Below are 19601 nucleotides of genomic sequence, written 5' to 3'. Positions count from 1 at the left end.
ACAGTTAAAAACGGATAACCGGCGATCTGGCCAAAAGTCAACCCGCTGGTCAAAAGTCAACTCTGATCCAATCCGGTCAACCCTTGACCAAATTGAAATCGAATTGAACCAAATCGGTTTTCCATAACCGAATTTAAATCAATTTTTACTACCGGTTTAACTTAACCAATTTAATTAATTTAAACCAGAAATCGATTTAATAAATAACCGGTTAACCTAAACCGAACCGAAATCGATTAACCCAACCGGTTGACCGGATCCGAGTTGACTCGCCGAGTCGACTCGGTCGAGTTGCCAAGTCGCCGACCGAGTCACCGGCCGAGTCACCGGCGGCGGAAAAAGGACGGCGGCTTACCGGAATCAACGGCGGTGACGGACAACGGCGGGTGCTGGTGGCGCGTGAGATCCACGCGCGGAACGTGTGGAGGACGGCGGCGACGCGTGTGCCACACGCGCAGAGCGACGCGGGAGAAAAGCCGTGCTTGACGGCGCGTCGCGGCGGTTCTGTGGCTGATCTTCCTGCTCCGGACTCGTCGCAGCGTCACGAACACGATGGTGGTCTTAGAATCACGAAATTACAAACGGTTAATGAGTTATGATCGATTTACTAATCGCCTACACAAAACTCAAATCGGAAAAGGTGGTTATGCTATACCTTCGGTGTTTTGCGGCGGTTCGACGACGGATCTACTTTCGGTCGACGGTGGTTGCGGCGGCACGGTCTCAGATCTCGACGACGGCTCAGATTCTACAAGGTCACAAGGCTTAGGGTTTTGGAGATTAAAATAATGGCAATAATGGTTTATATATGGGACTCACCAAGGGCTTCATGCAAACCTACTGGGCTTTGTTGGGCCCAAATGACTGGACCGATAATCAGGTCGTTACAATTCTCCCCCACCAATAAGGAATTCGACCCCGAATTCGGCTCCTGAACCGACTGTCCAATACCATCCTCAAAAAGCCCTGGATAATCGATCCTCATCTGAGTTTCGGTCTCCCAGGTCTCCTCCTGAATCTAGTCTCTCTCCCAACGGACTCTGACCAAACTAGTCATCATCCCCTGAACCGCTTTCATTTGCCGATCCAAAATCTGTACTGGTTGACAAAGTGCAGACAAATTTTTACCAATGTCACTTGGTGGCTGCTGTAGAATGAGCTCTGGCTCTCTCATAACTTTCCTCAAAACGGATACATGGAACACATCATGAAAGTCTGACAACTCTGCTGATAACCCCAATATGTAAGCAACTGCTCCTATCCGCTCCAAGATAGGGTACAGGCCCATAAATCTCGGTTTAAGCTTTTTTAGCTTTCGAGTCTTAGATCCTCCTTGAAATGTCCTCATTTTTAGATATACCAGGTCACCCACCTGAAATTCTAAATCCTTACGGCGCTTATCTGCATAACTCTTCTGTCGGTTATGAGCTTCTTTAAGCCGAGACTTGAGCATCTCCACTTGCTCTATTGTCTCCTGAACCATTGCAGGTTCTAAGTCTCGTCGCTCCCCCACTTCTGTCCAGCAAAGTGGTGTACGACAAGGCCTACCATAAAGTGCCTCATATGGTGTCATTTCAATACTCGAATGATAGCTGTTGTTGTATGCAAACTCCGCTAAAGGTAGATATTTTCCCCAGTTTCCTTCCCAATCCAAAACACAAGCCCTGAGCATATCTTCCAAAGTCTGAATAGACCTCTCTGATTGTCCATCTGTCTGCGGGTGATAAGTTGTACTCATATGGACTTTTGTCCCAAGCGCCTTCTGGAAGGCCCTCCAAAAAGCAGACGTAAACTTTGTATCTCGGTCCGAAACAATGCTGACAGGAACTTCATGCAACCTCACAATCTCTCTAAGGTAAATATGTGCCAACTGATCAGCTCCATATGTTTTCTTAATTGCTATGAAATGTGCAGACTTGGTGAGTCTATCTACAATCATCCAAATAGCATTCTTCCCACCAAAGGTTGTCGGGAGTCCAGTCACAAAATCCATAGTCACCATGTCTCATTTCCACTCTGGCAATGGTAGGTTCTGCAATAATCCGCTAGGCACTTGATGTTCAGCATTAACCATCTGACATGTCTGGCACTGCGATACAAATGTAGCAACATCTTTCTTCATACCAGTCCAATGGTAATAACGCTTCAAATCTCTGTACATCTTGGTATTCCCTGGGTGGATAGAAACGTGAGTTGTGTGCTTGCTGTAAAATTTCCTTCTGTAGCAGTTTATCATCTGGCACACAAACTCGGTTCCGGTACATGTACATCCCGCTCGAAGCTGTATGATATCCAATATTCTCGATCTTAATCTGCTTAACCAAAGCCTCATCATCATCCTGAACTCTGCGTATCCTCCATAATAAGTCTGCTAGTTCCAAAGCATCAAGACCAGTTGCCTCCCCATCTGAAGTGATTGCACACAATCTGAGACTAGCAATTGTTCCAGTCAGCTCCTGAACCTCCTTGGTTCATGAAACATCACTCATGCGTCTACTCAAGGCGTCTGCCACATGGTTGGCCTTACCTGGATGATAGGTAATATCCAAGTTGTAATTTGCTAACAATTCCATCCATCTACGCTGTCTCAAATTCAGGTCCGCTTGAGTAAAAGTATACTTAAGACTCTGGTGATCTGTGAGGATCTGAACTTTCTCTCCATATAGATATGACCTCCATATTTTTAGCGCAAAAACCACTGCTGCTAACTCCAAATCATGGGTGGGGTAGTTGACCTCATGAGGCCTCAACTGACGTGATGCATAAGCAATAACATGACCATCCTGCATCAATACACAACCCAAACCAGTACCTGACGCATATGTGTAAACCTCATATGGTATCTCTGGCCTCGGTAGTACCAAAACTGGTTTGTCCGTGAGTTGTCACTTCAATTCTGTGAGACCCTTCGAGCACTCATCTGTCCACACAAACTTAACATCTTTGCATGTCAACTGAGTCATCGGTTTGGGATACTAGCAAATCCTTTGACGAATTTCCTGTAATAACCTGCTAAACCCAGAAAACTGCGGATCTCTGTACCATTCTTAGGTGTCGGCCACTCTGTAATTGCGATAATCTTCTCTGGATCTACAGCAACTCCTGCCTCAGAAACCACATGGCCCAAAAATCCAATCTTTCTCTGCCAGAAGCTACACTTACTCAGCTTGGCAAACGGCTGATGCTCTCTGAGCTTCTCCAACACAATTCGTAAATGTTCAGCATGCTCTTCCCTACTCCGAGAATAAATCAGAATATCGTCAATGAAGACAATCACGCACTTATCTAAGTACTCGCGAAAAACATCATTCATAAGTTTCATGAACGCTGCAGGTGCATTCGTCAACCCAAATGGCATCACCACAAACTTGTAATGTCCATAGCGTGTACGGAAAGCCGTCTTCCATACATCCTCCCCAGCTATCGCAATCTGGTGATAACCCGATGCCCAGTCAATCTTAGAAAACCATGAAGCTCCTTGTAGCTGATCCAACAACTCATCAATACGCGGAAGTGAATACTTATTCTTGATGGTCACCTTGTTTAGACCTCTGTAATCAATGCAAAGCCTGAAACTCCCATCTTTCTTCTTCACAAACAGTACTGGTGCTCCCCACGGTGAAGTACTCGGATTGATGAAACCTTCACCCAATAGCTCCTCCAATTGTTTTTTTAGTTCGGCCATCCCTGCTGGCGCTAGTTGGTACGGGGCCCGTGAAACCGGCGCTGTCCCTGGTTCCAACTCAATAGTGAGAATATCTCCTCTTGCTGGTGGTGGCCCCTTTAAAGCCTCAAATATATCCTCGAACTCCTCAACCACCGGAATGTCCTGCAACTCGTGATGTCCATCGTTCTTAACCATCGAAATAGTCGCCAGAAACCCTTCTGCTCCTCTCTCCAATAAATCCTCGGCATGCGTCATGGAGACAATAGAAATTCCCCGGTGAGCTTGAACACACTGGAATGTGATCTTCCCCTCTTCTCTAGGGATATGAACCCTTGCCTTCGGACAATCTAACACCACTCGGTGTCGTGACAGCCAATCCATCCCAAGTATAACATCGTAGTAATCCAACTCCATCTCTGCTAGATCTCCGGTAAAAATGAACCCTCCAAGTAAGACAGGTACATCTCGATGCACGCCAGTGGCTCCAATTCTCTCGGTGCCGGTTGTCCGAATCTGCTTGGTCTTTGGCTCAAAGACACCCTGAAAAGGCCAAGACTTGACTAGTCATGAACTCACGAAGCTGTGAGAAGCTCCGGTATCGAAAAGAGTGTGAGCTACCTCACCTCCAACAGAAACCGATCCTACACATAATTTTTTTTAACTATACATAGTAATCACAACTACAATAGCATTCAAAAGAAATTTATGTGGCAAAGATACATACCGGCTGTCGGCTCAGCTCCATTGGCCTCTCCTAGGGCATACACACGGGGAGCGACGGCTTGACACTTAGCTGGTGGGAGCATTGGTTGCCCCTTCTTTGGGCAATCTCTGGAAATATGATCTGGCTCATAACAATTGTAACAAATCCTAATTGCCGCTGTAGGTGCTGCAATCTGACTGGCCAAAGTCGCATCCGCTGGTTTCACCCGACAATGTGTTGACAAATGTCCCCACCTTCCATAAGTAAAACACTTGAGACACTCTCTGCTGTGATGACGACGACATCGAGCACAATACGGTGCTTCCGACTGGTCCTGGTCCTCCTCTGAGACTCATCAGTCTTTCCAGACTTAGTCTGAGATGATTTGGCGAGCTTCTGCTCCTCTGCCAAACCTGCTTCCTGCTCAGCAGCTTTCTCCACCAAATCCCCCAATCTGTGGTAAGAGACGACACGACATCTATTGCGAATTTCGACTCGCATCCCACCCAAAAACTTTCTACTCAGGTCTTCCTCAGTAATACCAGCTCCTGCAAACCTGCGAAGTCGGTTGAACTCAACCTCATACTCCCTGATTGTCATGCCACCCTAGCTCACATGCTCGAAGTCACTCTTCTTCTTATTCATAGCTTCTTTTGGAAAGTACTTGTAACGCCTCGACCGCCCATAGCTAATGGGCCACCCACACCCGCTCTATCGGCCTGTGGGCCCCATCCCGTTCCAGCGACCGGGCCGTTAATTTTTCAAGGCTCGAAATCATTGTTTACTGACCCTGCAATCACCACCCGACCTTTTCCCATGCTTTGGCCTCACTCGCACGCTATCGAGAATCACTTCCCGATATGTCACCCATCCTTCCACTACTCCAGCTCAAGCACGCTTAACTCTGGAGTTCTTTTAGGATGTGCTCCGGAAAAGGTAAGTCAACTTTGGTGTCATAGGTAGCAAAATCAATTCTCTTAAACCTTTCCATATATCACAACTCGGGATGTTACAATTCACCCCCTCTCAAAGAACGCAACGTCCTCGTTGCGCCCACGACAGGTCTGAAGACGCCTCTCGGTTCGGAACCGAGATGGTTAACCAACTCTGATACCATTTGTAACGCCTCGACCGCCCACAGCTAATGGGCCACCCACGCCCGCTCTCTCGGCCCGTGGGCCCCATCCCGTTCCAGCGATCGGGCCGTTAATTTTCCAAGGCTCGAAATCATTGTTAACTGACTCTGCAATCACCACCCGACCTTTTCCCATGCTTTGGCCTCACTCGCACGCTATCGCGAATCACTTCCCGATATGTCACACATCCTTCCATGACTCCAGCTCAAGCACGCTTAACTCTGGAGTTCTTTAAGGATGTGCTCCGGAAAAGGTAAGTCAACTTTGGTGACATAGGTAGCCAAATCAATTCTCTTAAACCTTTCCATATATCACAACTCGGGATGTTACAATTCACCCCCTCTCAAAGAACGCAACGTCCTTGTTGCGCCCCACGACAGGTCTCAAGACGTCTCTCAGGTCAGAACTGAGATGGCTAACCAGCTCTGATACCAAATTGTAATACTCGTACTCTCCAAAATAAAATAATAAATAATAATCGTGAAATCTCTATTTATTAATCCTCATAAATCGTCTGCACATATCATAAATCCGACAAATAGTCATAAATCTAAATAATGGAATAAATCCAGAAAAATACGATAAAAACATAAAACCCGCAAGTCTGAAATGGAAAGAAGTAAACGCCCAAAAGCACCAAACCGATAGCAATCACTCATGCTCGACAGTCTCACCTGGAAGGGGGAGAAAAGAGGGGTGAGCAACAGGGGAGTCACTCAGTGAGGTATGGGATGCTAAACCGCAAACCACTAACTCAGTACATAACACTACGACTATGTAGGCCTAGCTCTAGCATGAAACAAACATGGCACCTAATGCGCCACACATAACAGCCAATGCGCTTATAGTACATAGCTATTCGTTGCACCCCGCATTCTCCTCTTACGGATATAGATATATAATTTTTTATGTATACCAAAAGTATGTGTAGTACATAAGTGCTTCCCTATACTCCCACATTCTCCTCATACACAATGATACGTAGTATAGAAGTGCTTCCCCATACTCCCGCAGCTCATGCGTGGTACAGAAGTGCTTCCCTGTACGCCCCACAATCTCCACACAAACAATTGCCACGTAGTACAGAAGTTCTTCCCTGTACTCCCGCAGCTCATACGTGGTACAGAAGTGCTTCCCTGTACACCCCGTAATCTCCACACAGATAGGCCGATACAGAAGTACTTCCATGTATCCGGCTAACCAATCCATACTATATGTATACTTATATATAACCGTCTTTTAACATCACCCAAATCAATCAACATTTGAATCATCTAATTTCCTATCTTCGGTTTAGACAAAGAATAAAATAAAAACAAACAAGACTCCAGTTAGACTCGATTCACAGAGACGGAACATGTTTCGAAACTAAACTTTCCATAATGGTAGTACTAAACTAGCACGGGATTAAACGGAATAACCCTCACCTTAGCCACTGGATGAAATAGACAACGGAGGATACAGTCAACTGCGACACGAGAATTAATGGCTTAGGTCCATAAGAAACTTTCCTAAAACAATAGATTTAGGTTTTCCAAATTAGAAGACTAGGTTTATGATTTTCGGATTTGAACAGAGTTGATACCCGAAATTAAAATGGTCATAACTTCCTAACCGTACCTCAGTTTGTCGATCTGAAGAATGATCTGGAAAGCTGACAACGAGACCTTTCCAAAGGTATCTTGCTCGTTTTCTAAGTCAGTCGGGATAAACAGGAAAACGCTTATGAAGTTGACTGTTCGTGGACTCGCTCTGCAGAGATCAGTCTCAAATAAATAACCATAACATTTAAACCGAAATTCAAAATGATGATCTGCTTTCTGCTATAAGTAGATCTGTGAGTCTAGAATTTACCATGAAAATTTGATGTCAAAATTCTATGTTTTGATAATCCGTTCCTGACTTTCCCCAATACTGGTCTCAGATGTGTTATGCAGAAATATCCCTTGGTAAAACACACATAACTTTTAGAATACAAATCCGATTGGAGATCCGCTTTTTGTAACACGTAGAGAAAAGAGTTGGCTACTTACTCCCAGAAGATGATGGTCAATGATGGTCGTTGGACCAACTAATGGAGGGAGAAACGTGAAGATGGCTTGAGATGGCTAATGAAGAAGATGATGGTGATAAAAGATGGATGCGCTACAGTTCACGTTTTAGGTTTTAAGAATAAAGAATTAATTATAATTAATATATAAGCATGTTTGGTTTACTAAACCATTATGGAGAAATTATTTTTCAGATTGGTTTAGTCTAAATAAATAATCAAACCAAATTTTAAGTATGGTTTGTTAAAACCGGGTCGTTACATTATTATTCTTTGAACTTAAAATAAGAATTCTATATATTGTTTGACAAAGTCTTATATAAAAAAAGTAAAAAAAAAAATAATGAGAATATAAATATGAGAATGGCCTATGATATTTTCTATGTATTTGAAGTTTGATATTTATCTATTAACTTTATGTTTATACTTAATTAGTTTAAATTTTTATTTATTTTTAATAGAGTTCCGTCACTTATATTTGATATTTTTACTTAATTAATTTCAAAAAAACTAATGTATTAAAATGTAAAACATTAATTTTCAAATATAAAAGGAATATTTAAAATATTAATCTTAGATATAAATAATAATAATTAGAGAAAATAAACAAAAGATGGCTAATCCAAACAGTTAAAAACAAGCGTTTCAACCTATCATAGGCGTGTGTGACTCTGCGTGTTGGCGCAAGTGGAATAATAAAAGACAAGAACACGCGCATTAGGACAACAGCGAAGTGACTGGATGACGACGAGTTACACACAAGTGGGTAAGCCGTCAATTTTAATCTTACAATTTGCTTCTTAAATTAATCTTTACTTTAGGCAAGAAAATGTCATTAGTATACGCAAATAAAAAAGGGATGACTCATTAGTATAATCGAATGGTCGTTTACTGATTCTGATTTTTTGGTAGGCAACCATATCTTGTTTACCGAGATAAACTTAATTTATTAGTGCAACACCTCAGCTCTGTGATAGTGTGAAACCCAAGTTCTCATGTTTTAAAATCATAAGTTAGTTTGAGCCTTTTGGGATCTGTTTATCTATTTCTGGAAAGAAAACTAACCCAAAAATGATGAGTTTCCCAACCGCAAATAGAAAACAAGCGAGTGGTTTTGAAGCATGAGATATGCGTGGATGGATGAATATACCAATTTATCTATACTATTAAAGCATAATACTTCTTATGAATCTGCCCCTAAATTTTTCTATTAATTACAAAACATTAGATTCCCTTTTCAATTGTTTTAAACGTTTTTCGAAAATGAAAAGCCCAACCAGTACCTACTTACATTTTCGTGTTTTTAAGCCCAATAAGTCGACATTCAATTTTCATTTCAATTGTTTTAAATGTTTTCGAAAATGAAAAAGCCCAACCAATACCTCCTTACATTTTCGTGTTTTTTAAGTCCATTAAGTCGTTTTGAATCTCATTTCATACTCAGAGATTTACAGAATCAAATCAAATCAAAAAACGATCCCCTCAACTTGAGAAACACGGAGAAAAATATTTTAACTGTTTGACATGGTAACTTAGAAAATGTTAAAATATAGAGAGATTCGATTTTAAAGAGAATACCCCCAACTTTCTCCCCAAGTTTCTCCTAAAACCTAACACCTCGCTTTGAATCCGATCAATATTATAAATAGGCAGCACCGGTTTCTTATTCAAACCCACACCTTCAAACAAACCAAAAAACAAACCAATGGCTACTAAGATGCAAATCCAAGCATCGAAAGGTCCTAATGAACAATCGGTCGTCTTCGACAAAGAATGTTGTCTTTAGAGAGCTTTTCGATAATCTATGATCCATGTTTTCAGTTCTGTTTTTAGAAAATTGCAGATGATTTGCTTTATTTGCAGACTTTGGTTTTATGTTTTACGTTTCGTTTAAGATTCATAACAGAGCAATAAAACTCCTCTTTGGAACTTTTTGGAAAAGTACGATGTGAGTTTTTGGTGAGGACGTGAAGGCTCAGAAACAAACATATGATCGTTGTTGTTAAAATTATTTGATAGCTATTATTTCTAACACGAAAAATGAACTTTAGGAAAAGTTCTACGCTGCATAAAGCAATTTAATTCTCCGGTCTACAGATAATAACACCAAATCAATCAATCAAACTCTGGTTTCAATCCTAACTACCGATAGTCACTTCCATTCCTAGCTTCTAAAATTCTGAAAAATGTTTAATAGTAATTTACAGATTATATCATTGCAGAATGATTGGATACATGTCATTACATACTTGTGCGCAAGTTTGGTTTGACTTTGCCTCATGTCTTTCATCATCATACAACATATAGACTATGTTCTGTAAAATTAAGAGAAAACATTAGTTAACCGTTTAGATTTCACAAAATATTAAATATACTATAGTCATTGTATGCGTTGAGGTTACATCTAATAAAAACTTATCTTTTCTCAGGTTTGAGGTTTTTGTGATTGAGGTTGGAGTCGCATTAATAAAGCTCTACCAGTACTCTCTGTCACTACAAGACCTGCACATGAGTCGTAAACATTAATAAGACAACAAACTAAACATATATCATTCAGCTTCTGCTTTATAACAGATTAATCAAATTATTCATACACTAATTTGTTAGTGCCTGAAATAAAAAATTAGAATAAATCATAAGAGACAGCAAAGAAATTCTTCTGGAACATCAACGAAAGGAAGTAACGAAGGTGAAAGAAGTTAAGATGCATAATCAATTAAAAGGATTACCTCTGTTTATTATCCATCTAAAAAGTTGGAAGTTGTTTTTGCTCGGAAATCTTATGTGACCAAGCAAATCACCCATTCATTTTCTTCATCTGTGAATCTGCAGAATAAAACAATTATTATGCCAAGAGGAAAGGAAATCAAATCGAAATTTATGGTTTGCTTATGATTAATACCCGATTCATGAGAAACATTCATCAAGCAACAGTTTCAATCTTCACCAACGCCCTATCCATCAAGATCGATAGATCTACCCACTGATTCTCTCATCAATTCTCTATTTCAGTTCTAGCGTGTCGTCGATTCCTCAAAGAAAAATTGGATCGAGAATTTTTTTTTTTACTTTCCCTTTTCTGTTTTTTTTTTTAAAACCAAACGGCCACAAAAATATAGATTTTGACATAACAGATTTGTTGCTCTCTTTGGACAAAAAAACAAATCATAACCAAACCAAAGCCCAACAGTGTTTTCTTTTAAAACCAGGTATAAGTCAATTTAAATACATAATTATTATTAAATATTTCTGTTATTATAATTTAAAAATTATGCATGAATTAAAAATATGTAGAATGAAAAATGAAATGTCTATTACATTTTTCATATAATATTTATTTAATAAGTTAAAATTATAAATAAATAACCTTACCAAATATATCATCACAATATGATTAAATTTATTGAGTAGAAGTTTACCATTTTAAAATCTTTTAACTAATTAATTAGTTCACGAACAAACATTTTTATTTTTGATAATAATAAAAAAAATAAAGAAGACAATATTATAAAAATTGACTATAAACAAATAAAAAAATCTATTAAAATATAGATTAGACAAATATTTATTAATTTAAATGAAATTTTAAAAAGAAACGATCCCGCGCTTTGAAAGCGCGGATCAAAATCTAGTTGTTTTGCTTATTACTTTAGAACATTACTAACCTGTCTATTGAGTGGGTTCTTCCCACAGTTTTAATAAAAACCACCTCTTAATGATCTTCTGTAAGGAACGCCTCTAACTCGGTTCTTGCACTGTTTGCGGGCCCTCCACTGACACGTAACGGTCTGCGATTGGTTCATTTTTTTTTATCAGACAAAGAGAAAAAAAATTTTAAAAAAATTTCACCTAAGAACCCGTGCAAGGGTTAATCATGCTCTTGGTATACTATCCCAAGAAAATTATGGTACATAAGCGTCATGAAAAAATACAAAAGGATTCGAAGAAAACATAGGAATACGAATGAAATTTCTTTTGTTATGAACTTTGTAAATTTGAAAAGTAAGAGTTAAGTTTATATTTTCACTGACTTGCATGGAAAGAAAATATGTGGTATAGTTGATTTGACGTTGAGTTATAACGTGCTGATGATATTCGAAGATAAAATTTCTCTATCAGAAAGAAACAGGATCACATGATGATGATGCAGATCTACTGTCTGTTCATTGGACTTATCTTCAGAAACAATAACTCAAGAGCATGTGCGCATTTGATCTATCTTTGTTGATTCTCCGCTTCCATCGACATACATCTCCATCCCCACATGGTTCGTTGTTGTTTTTCTCTCTTAAGTATATCCAAAAGAGCGAAAGATCATGCTGACAAACATTTTGCACACAGAGATACGTTAATCATGATTCAATGTACAACTTGTTGTCTCTTTTTGAATAAGTTATCTGTTTACAACTCGCTATCAACATGATGTGTGTCATAGATTTTGTCTTCTAATGATGATTTTGATAGTGATATGAATTGCCAATAACCACAACAATGGTATGGATGTGTCTATCTATGGTACGAAGGTGGTAGATAAGATTTGAAGAGACGGTTAGGTTACTCAAGTGGGTTAATCCAATGAGAGTGAAATGGTGTATGAATTACGTTGGACGAATCAACCCTCATCTTTGAAGAATATGCCACCGGTGTATATATGATTCATCCATGTGTTGTGGTTTTAGTTGTTTTGATATTTATTTATTTTTCGTTTTATAGTTGAGTCTAGATTTGTCTCGTGTGTTGTTGACCCATCCGTCAAGTCCCTTGACTCTTTAAGATTACATCCAAATTTACAAGATTTTTCGGAGCTTGGTTGGTGTCAAACTACACCAATGAGATGTTTGTATCAAGATCCATCGACCCAACCTACATTTGGCTCGAGTGAAACTCAAAACCACCAGAAGATACCGACCAATTGATCATGGTACGTAACAACATCATGTCAAAATTCCAAATGCCTCCAGAAGCCCAGACTATTAATCCATTGAACTTGTGCTCTATCTATGTTTTAGGACAATACTTAATTACTTGCATTTAATTCAACGTGTTTCTTTATCCTCAATCCCTTACAATTAAACTCAATGGTTAGTAGTTAATAATTACCACTCACCCTCCTCTTTGATGCTTAATGTTTTGCTTTCATGTTTGGTCTAATGCTTAATCTAGTCCTTTATTCGAAAACAAAAACTATCAACTGAATCACCTTAGCTTCAATCCGTTGTGCAGCCAATTAGTTTCTAGTGGTTCTAATTCAAACCCAAGAATGATTTTGTCCAGAGGTGTCAACAGACCCGGCCCGTATAATTTAAAGGCTGGAAGCAAAATTAAAAATTTGAACCTATTATTAATTGACTAAAAGAAATTGTGGCTGAAAAGATTCGAACACTCTACCTAATACACACTAAAACACATTGTAAGTCATCTGAACTACTGAAAATTTTGGTAATTTTGGACCGAAAATTTAAATAATTTAAACAGGGCCGGAAGCATGTGCTTCTGCCGCTTGTGCTCAGGGCCGTCACTGGGTGTCAACAACAAAAATAGAACAGAATGCAAACTATTACCAACTCAGCTGGTGATCTTTCAAAGTCTTTGTATGCAGTAATTTTTTTTATAGAAATTCAAGGATGTCACCATCATCTGCCACTGTTCCAAACTTTACTGCGATACACAAACACCATTAACCAGTTTAACCAAATTTTCCAAGAAATATACTTACTGTTAAAATATCCATTTATAGAAACAGAGTATTCCAAGTTTTCTTCATAAAAACATTTTCATTAGTGAAATCTCTTATTTTTATAAATATCTTATGACTAAAAAAAAGAAAATTTAAAATAAAAAGAAACTAAATTTGTAAAATAGAAAAGACGACTTTTAAAACCTCATGAGATATCTTCTTATAAATAGTTTAGTCTTGTTTATAAATTGTAATTTTACAACATAAGTAAACTAAAAATATTGTTGACAAAAAAAAAACTAAAAATATTTATATTTATATATAGATGATCAACTTTTACAACAAAAAATACACCAACTTCAAGTTTTTTAAAAAAAAAAATATTGTTAATTCGTTGTAATCTAGAAATTGGGCTAGCTTTTTCTTTGCACTGTAAACTCTTAAAGCCCATTCGAAAAAGTCGTCAAAAAAAAAACAATTTAATCTTTTTTTTTTTGTTAGTAAAGGATAAAAAGCCCACACAGTGTTTCTCTCTTATCTCTCTTCCATCGGCGAAAATGGCGTCGGTGGCATCTTCGCCGATATCCTTCGCCGCTTCTTTCCTCAGAACCAAACCCTTCCCTCTCTCCCCTCGCTTCCTCCCCATCCGCACCCTCCGCTGCGCCCTCTCCTCCGAGCCAATCGAATTCGACATCTCATTCGCTCCTCCCAAACCCACACCTTCCTCCCCTCGCGGCAACACCGCCTTCCAACAGCTCTTCATCCCTTGGATCGTCCGCGGCGAAGACGGCAAACTCAAAGTCCAATCCCAACCTCCGGCCCACTTAATCCATGCCCTCGCAGACGCCACCACACAGAACCCTAAGAAGAAGGTCAAGAAGAAGAAACCACAAGCTTCCTCCTCCTCCTCCGCCGTCACTTCCTCCTCCACGTCGGAGCCGAAGCTCTCCAAGGCGGCGAGAAGGTATTACAACGAGAATATCAAAGAGCCTCCTCAACGTCTGAGCAAGGTTCTCGCTGCTGCTGGAGGTAAACAAAACCAAAACCTATTAGATTGAATCATATACCGGTTTAGAGTTTGGTTATCAATGGTTTGAATGTTAGTTACAACCGGTTATTTAATCCTTATGTAAATGCTTTGTATATACTATATAGACTAACATTTACCGGTTAAGAGTTTGGTTATCAATGGTTTAAATGTTAGTTACAACTGGTTAGTTAATTAATTCCGTGTAAATGCTCTGTATATACTAACATTTCCCGGTTAAGAATTTGGTTATCAATGGTTTAAATGTTAGTTACAGCCGGTTTTTTAATCCTATGTAAATGATCTGTATTTAACTAACATTTACCAGTTAAGAGTTTGGTTATAAAAATTGATTCTTGATTTTAGTGGCGTCGAGAAGAACCTCTGAAGAGCTTATCTTTGATGGGAAGGTTACTGTTAATGGCTCTTTATGTACTACTCCACAGGTAAAAATCAATCCTTTTTTTTGTAATGGGGGAAGATGATGATGTGATTAAAAAAGCTTAGTACTTTTTGTTTATGTAGACTCGTGTTGATCCAACGAGAGACATTATCTATGTTAATGGGAATCGTGTGCCCAAGAAGCTTCCTCCAAAAGTTTATTTTGCTCTCAACAAGCCTAAAGGGTTCGTCTTCATAACCTCTTCTCACTTGTAGCTTCTTGACTCTACTTGTAACTTACGTTTGTTGTTTGGGTCGTACCATGGCAGATACATATGTTCTTCTGGAGAGAAAGAGACCAAGTCTGTTGTTAGTTTGTTTGACGAGTTCATGGCCAGTTGGGTAATAAACAAAACTGCTATCTTCTCTAGAGTTATATGTCTTTTTTTCCTGAACGTTAAGTCTTTGCAATTTTAGGATAAAAGGAATCCAGGGACTCCCAAACCTCGTCTTTTCACTGTTGGTCGTCTTGATGTCGCCACGACAGGGTTAATAATAGTTACAAATGATGGTAAGCTTTATTCACTTAGCAGGTAGCATGACGTGTTGTTATCTTGGTTTCACACATTTGATTCAGTGAACTACGTTTCTCTTCTAAAAGGAAATTCAACTTCTTGTTCTTGCAGGAGATTTTGCGCAGAAACTTTCACATCCTTCATCTAGTTTACCAAAAGAGTAAGCTCGACTCTCATATTCTTTTTTTACATACTACTGCTACTCATAGTTAGGTGGTCATCATTAGTTTGCTGAACCTTTGGTTGGATAAGTTAAAGAGAAAGGCTATAGTTATTTTGTGAGCTTTAGAGGTGATAGTGGTCCCTAATTCCAAATGTTGTGGTTTGACACTTTTGATCCATACTTAAGGGTGTATTCACTCAAGCTCTGATCATTGCCTTGGAAATATATGTTTCGTCTCAGTAGTTCAAAGGTTTTGTGTGTTTATTACCCTTTCTCTTATTTTGTGAAATGGCAGATATATTACTACGGTTGCCGGTGATGTACACAAACGACACTTAATGGCCATCAGCGAAGGAACAGTTGTGGAAGGAGTCCACTGTGTTCCAGATTCAGTTGAGCTGATGCCAAAGCAGCATGATATACCAAGAGCACGGCTACGTATTGTGGTATTCTGTCCAACCTTCCTCAGATTTTAACATTTGATCTGACATCTTTTGACTTTATAAATCAAATACATGGCATTATATAACCTCTTGATGTTGCTTGCATGGATTTTTTCTTCAGCTGAATTAACTTGTTTTGTATGGACCTATGTATGCAGGTTCATGAAGGAAGGAACCATGAAGTCAGAGAATTAGTGAAAAATGCTGGGCTTGAGGTCAGTTTTACTTTTCACTCTAATATTCACTTTCAGCAAACGTACTTTTATCTTTTTCAAGTGATAAATCTAAATCCATACTAAATTGCTTTTGCCTTTACTTGCTCCAGGTTTACTCTTTAAAGCGTGTTCGTATAGGTGGATTCAGGCTTCCCTCAGATCTTGGGTAATGTTTTGTGCTAACATATAGCTGCTTACGTTTTCTTTTCTTTTTGTTTTAGTTTCTCATCCATTTGTTAATTGTTTAAGTGAAAGTTGTTAAAATATTTGATAGGGATGGGTAGTGAAAGTTATCTTATGCATCAGCTATTTTCATTAGATAGCTCTATAATGATTCAGTGTAAGAAATGTGATCAGATGTTTGTTATCTTCCCACAGGCTAGGGAAGCATGTGGAATTGAAGCAGAGCGAGCTAAAGGCATTGGGTTGGAAGAGTTGAAGTTACAGATGTACATTTCTGCTTACCTTTTGGATTTTTCTCTCTTTGTTTTCTCATATGATTAGGATAATAATTAGGAAGTACAATTGCTTTAATTATTACGGCTCATAGTTTGATTTATGTTTATTAATTGTTAGTTTTCAAATTGAGAAAGAAATCTAACAATACTAAAAGGCTAATATACTCAATGGAAAGGCATGCCACCTCAGATTAAAAAATCAGCCAATAAAAATAAACTATAGTGCCACATCATCATGTTATTCCTTCTCGATGTTGGAGATGGCCATGCCTCTTCAGATCACCCCGTCTCCGGAAACGCATCTTCAACGTTTCAGATTTTTACCACTAATCCTCTCATTTATTGATGATTTCTCTCCAGTCTCCGAGAATGTATAAAAATCCTTTGCACAATCCTATTTGGAGACATCTTCGGCTTCCATGATTGGAAAGGACTTTGGCTCGGTGATTTTTGTTTTGAGGCCATGGTTGGAAGATCTACAGGTATTGATTATGTCTTTCTCTCTGGTTCTGTTCGGTTTCAGTCCGAAGTAACTTACTCTGTGGTTTCATTGAAGGATATGAGGTGCACGAGAGGATGAAATTGAATTTCTGAGTTCGTGGAAATCTTACCAGAGATGCGTTAGATTGAATCAATAATATTGTTTCCTCCATGGGTGAATCCAAGTCAGGTATTTTGTTCTGAAAAGCAACAAAGTCCGGGCTCTTGCGTATTCTTACGTGTCTTCTCAAAAAGATTATCCAGATTATGTTGTAGATCTCTAATTGTTAGATCCAATGGTACTGTGCAACATGTGAAACCAATTGAAGTTCTATATCTGCTATTTGTATATATTTAATTCATCAATTGTTTTTGAGTAAAGCTAAATCGTAGCTTGAACAGTTTGTATTTTGGACTTCAGGTGCTAACCAATCAGTATATACTCCAAACCATCTTAATCTTGGGAGGATATTATACGTAGCATAACTTTCCTAAATGTAAAACTCTTTTTATTGAACTTCTATTCTCAGTCTGAAAATCATTATGGTTTTACACTTAATACAGTTCTAAAACTCTATGGTTTGTTAGGAGAAGCGTCTTTATATATGCAGTTTACACTGCTTGGTTAAATATGCTGAATAAGACATTGTCATCAACCATAACCACCTTTTTTGTAGGTATGTCGTTTCTTCAGAATGTGGTTCACAGAAGAAAGGTGCATGCTTGGGTTCTCACTGATCATTCAATATTGCTGAATAGAGTTTTAATCTAGGAAGCAATGGTACAATAAAAAACTCTTCCAACAGCCTCCACGGTATGTAAAGCTTCTTTTTCTGTATGATTGATTGTATAGCATTTTGAAATATGTGTAAAGCATAAATGTTACTCTATCTGCAGGTGATAACAAAAGTCTCAATAACAAGATATGAGAAATCATAAAGCATACATAAGACGGTGAAAACCTTTAAAGCTTCCCTATATATGTAGATGTATGTGACAGATTGTTCTATTATGTTTTTTTTTCTTTAAAGAAGTTCGAGGATGATGAAAGAAGCAAGAAGAGCTGGTCACATTTTGAGGACATGAACAACATTTTGTACGAGTTAAGTCATAATGCGCCAACACTCACTGTTTAAAAGAGAACTTTAACGTAGTGGCTAATACCATTGTTTATATGATATAGGTTTTCACAAGAACGAGAATAAGAATGATTTTTTTTTTCTAGAGGAACCTTTTTCTAACCATCGCATGGTCTATGTTGCAAAAGTAAGCTCATAAAATGTAGTACGTTATTAGCTCTTCACTGTACAGTGTTGGTTTGGGATAGTGTTCACTTCTGCGTGTCTACAGAGCAAAGAATAGAAAGAAAATGCTCCACCTAATACACCAAACAAGAGACCATTTAGATAAATATGAAGTGAGAGATATATAAGAACACGTGAAAATTTAATCATATGTTGTCATTAGCGTTGCATACAGCGAAAACGTATTTGAGAAGAGGGATGAATGTGAGGGGATAAATGATTAACGATAGAATGATATACTCAAGACTTTGACCCCGTGAGAAAATGTATAGTATATTATATCAATTATGTATGTCATTATAATTTGTTCAATAATATTCATTTTTGTTTCTACGTCACTGGAGATTCAAATTAACAAAACAAATCCACTTTTAATATTTCAAAAGACACTTATGAGTTACAAGCGATGTGACTATATATTACCCATATATAAATAAATATATATATACTATATATATATCCAATTATTATTAAACATTTTATAAGCATTGAAAAGTACAGAAGGCTACAACATACTATTATTTAAAATAAAATATATTATCCACTAATTTATTTAAATAACCTATTGAGCCAATAATGCTAAAGTCAGTTGATATGGAATAAAGCAAAATTAATATATTTTTAGAAAATATTTTTTTCTTTAATATGCCAAGAAAATAATTTTACATTTATAGAATCACATTAAATATATATTAACAGTCAAATTAAATATATATTTAAACTGTTACATAAAAAATATAACGTTGAAAAACCGGCGCGTAGCGCCGGAAACACCCCTAGTTAGATTAAAATGGCCATAGATTAACAGAATGGCTAATCACAACTATGTTGTATTATTTGGACCATCTGATACCATTCTAGACGACTTATCCTTCACTAAATTACAAAAAGGAAAGAACCATCAAGTTAAACACAAACGAATATTTAAATAGTCGTGTCGACCCAAAAAGTTGGCCATTGCCTTATGGGCCAATAAAAGGTCAAAAGGAGTCAAAATTAAGTTAAAGCCTGAGCTAGTAGGGTCATTAAAACGAATTCCAAGCCTACTTTCACCATCCACCGCACATACTCTTGTTTTTAATCTGGAAACTAGATACGAATCCGCGCTGTGTGCGGATATTATTTTCGTTGTGTCTTCATAATTTTTTAATATATAATATTATATGATTATGAAATTTTTGGTTTATACTAAAATATATTTATTTGGAATATAATTTACTTTCTACTCGTATAATCTTGGTGTGTGTTTTAATTTTATAGATAGATTATACATCGTGTTAGTTTTTAATATGTAATGTTCATATATGTAGTAATTTACTGGT

At 37.9% G+C, this 19601-nt stretch overlaps 1 protein-coding gene across 3 annotated transcripts; it reads left to right on the top strand.

Moving 5' to 3' along the window:
- The first annotated feature begins 13725 nt into the window (after positions 1 to 13725).
- LOC111213884 (putative ribosomal large subunit pseudouridine synthase SVR1, chloroplastic) lies at positions 13726 to 18153 on the top strand. 3 transcript variants are annotated; one of them, XR_007321946.1, is made up of 15 exons: positions 13726 to 14262; positions 14627 to 14706; positions 14786 to 14886; positions 14971 to 15043; positions 15119 to 15212; positions 15328 to 15376; positions 15675 to 15825; positions 15981 to 16037; positions 16148 to 16203; positions 16416 to 16486; positions 16856 to 16977; positions 17052 to 17165; positions 17653 to 17789; positions 17873 to 17929; positions 18007 to 18153. XR_007321946.1 is itself a non-coding variant. In XM_022715721.2 (10 exons), exons 1-10 carry the CDS (start codon positions 13791 to 13793, stop codon positions 16474 to 16476), a joined length of 1194 nt encoding a protein of 397 aa, XP_022571442.1. In that variant the 5' UTR covers positions 13727 to 13790; the 3' UTR covers positions 16477 to 16621. The 3 variants fall into 3 exon arrangements, 1 of the variants encoding a protein (XP_022571442.1); XR_002663459.2 differs by having other exon boundaries at positions 17873 to 18153; XM_022715721.2 differs by lacking the exons at positions 16856 to 16977; positions 17052 to 17165; positions 17653 to 17789; positions 17873 to 17929; positions 18007 to 18153 and having other exon boundaries at positions 13727 to 14262; positions 16416 to 16621.
- Positions 18154 to 19601: the final 1448 nt, after the last annotated feature.

The sequence above is a fragment of the Brassica napus genome, chromosome C4 (genome assembly GCF_020379485.1).
Source record: "Brassica napus cultivar Da-Ae chromosome C4, Da-Ae, whole genome shotgun sequence".
Classification (NCBI taxonomy): Eukaryota; Viridiplantae; Streptophyta; class Magnoliopsida; order Brassicales; family Brassicaceae; genus Brassica; species Brassica napus.
Note: the sequence above shows the minus strand (reverse complement) of the source record. Positions and strands in the feature narration are given on the sequence as shown.

Bases quoted from the DNA above. Each gene is read 5' to 3' on its own strand.
- LOC111213884 (XM_022715721.2), top strand. From the start codon at position 13,791: ATGGCGTCGGTGGCATCTTCGCCGATATCCTTCGCCGCTTCTTTCCTC. The intron at 15,826-15,980 runs GTATTCTGTCCA...CTATGTATGCAG, and splicing joins GAGCACGGCTACGTATTGTG to GTTCATGAAGGAAGGAACCA. The intron at 16,204-16,415 runs GTAATGTTTTGT...ATCTTCCCACAG, and splicing joins AGGCTTCCCTCAGATCTTGG to GCTAGGGAAGCATGTGGAAT.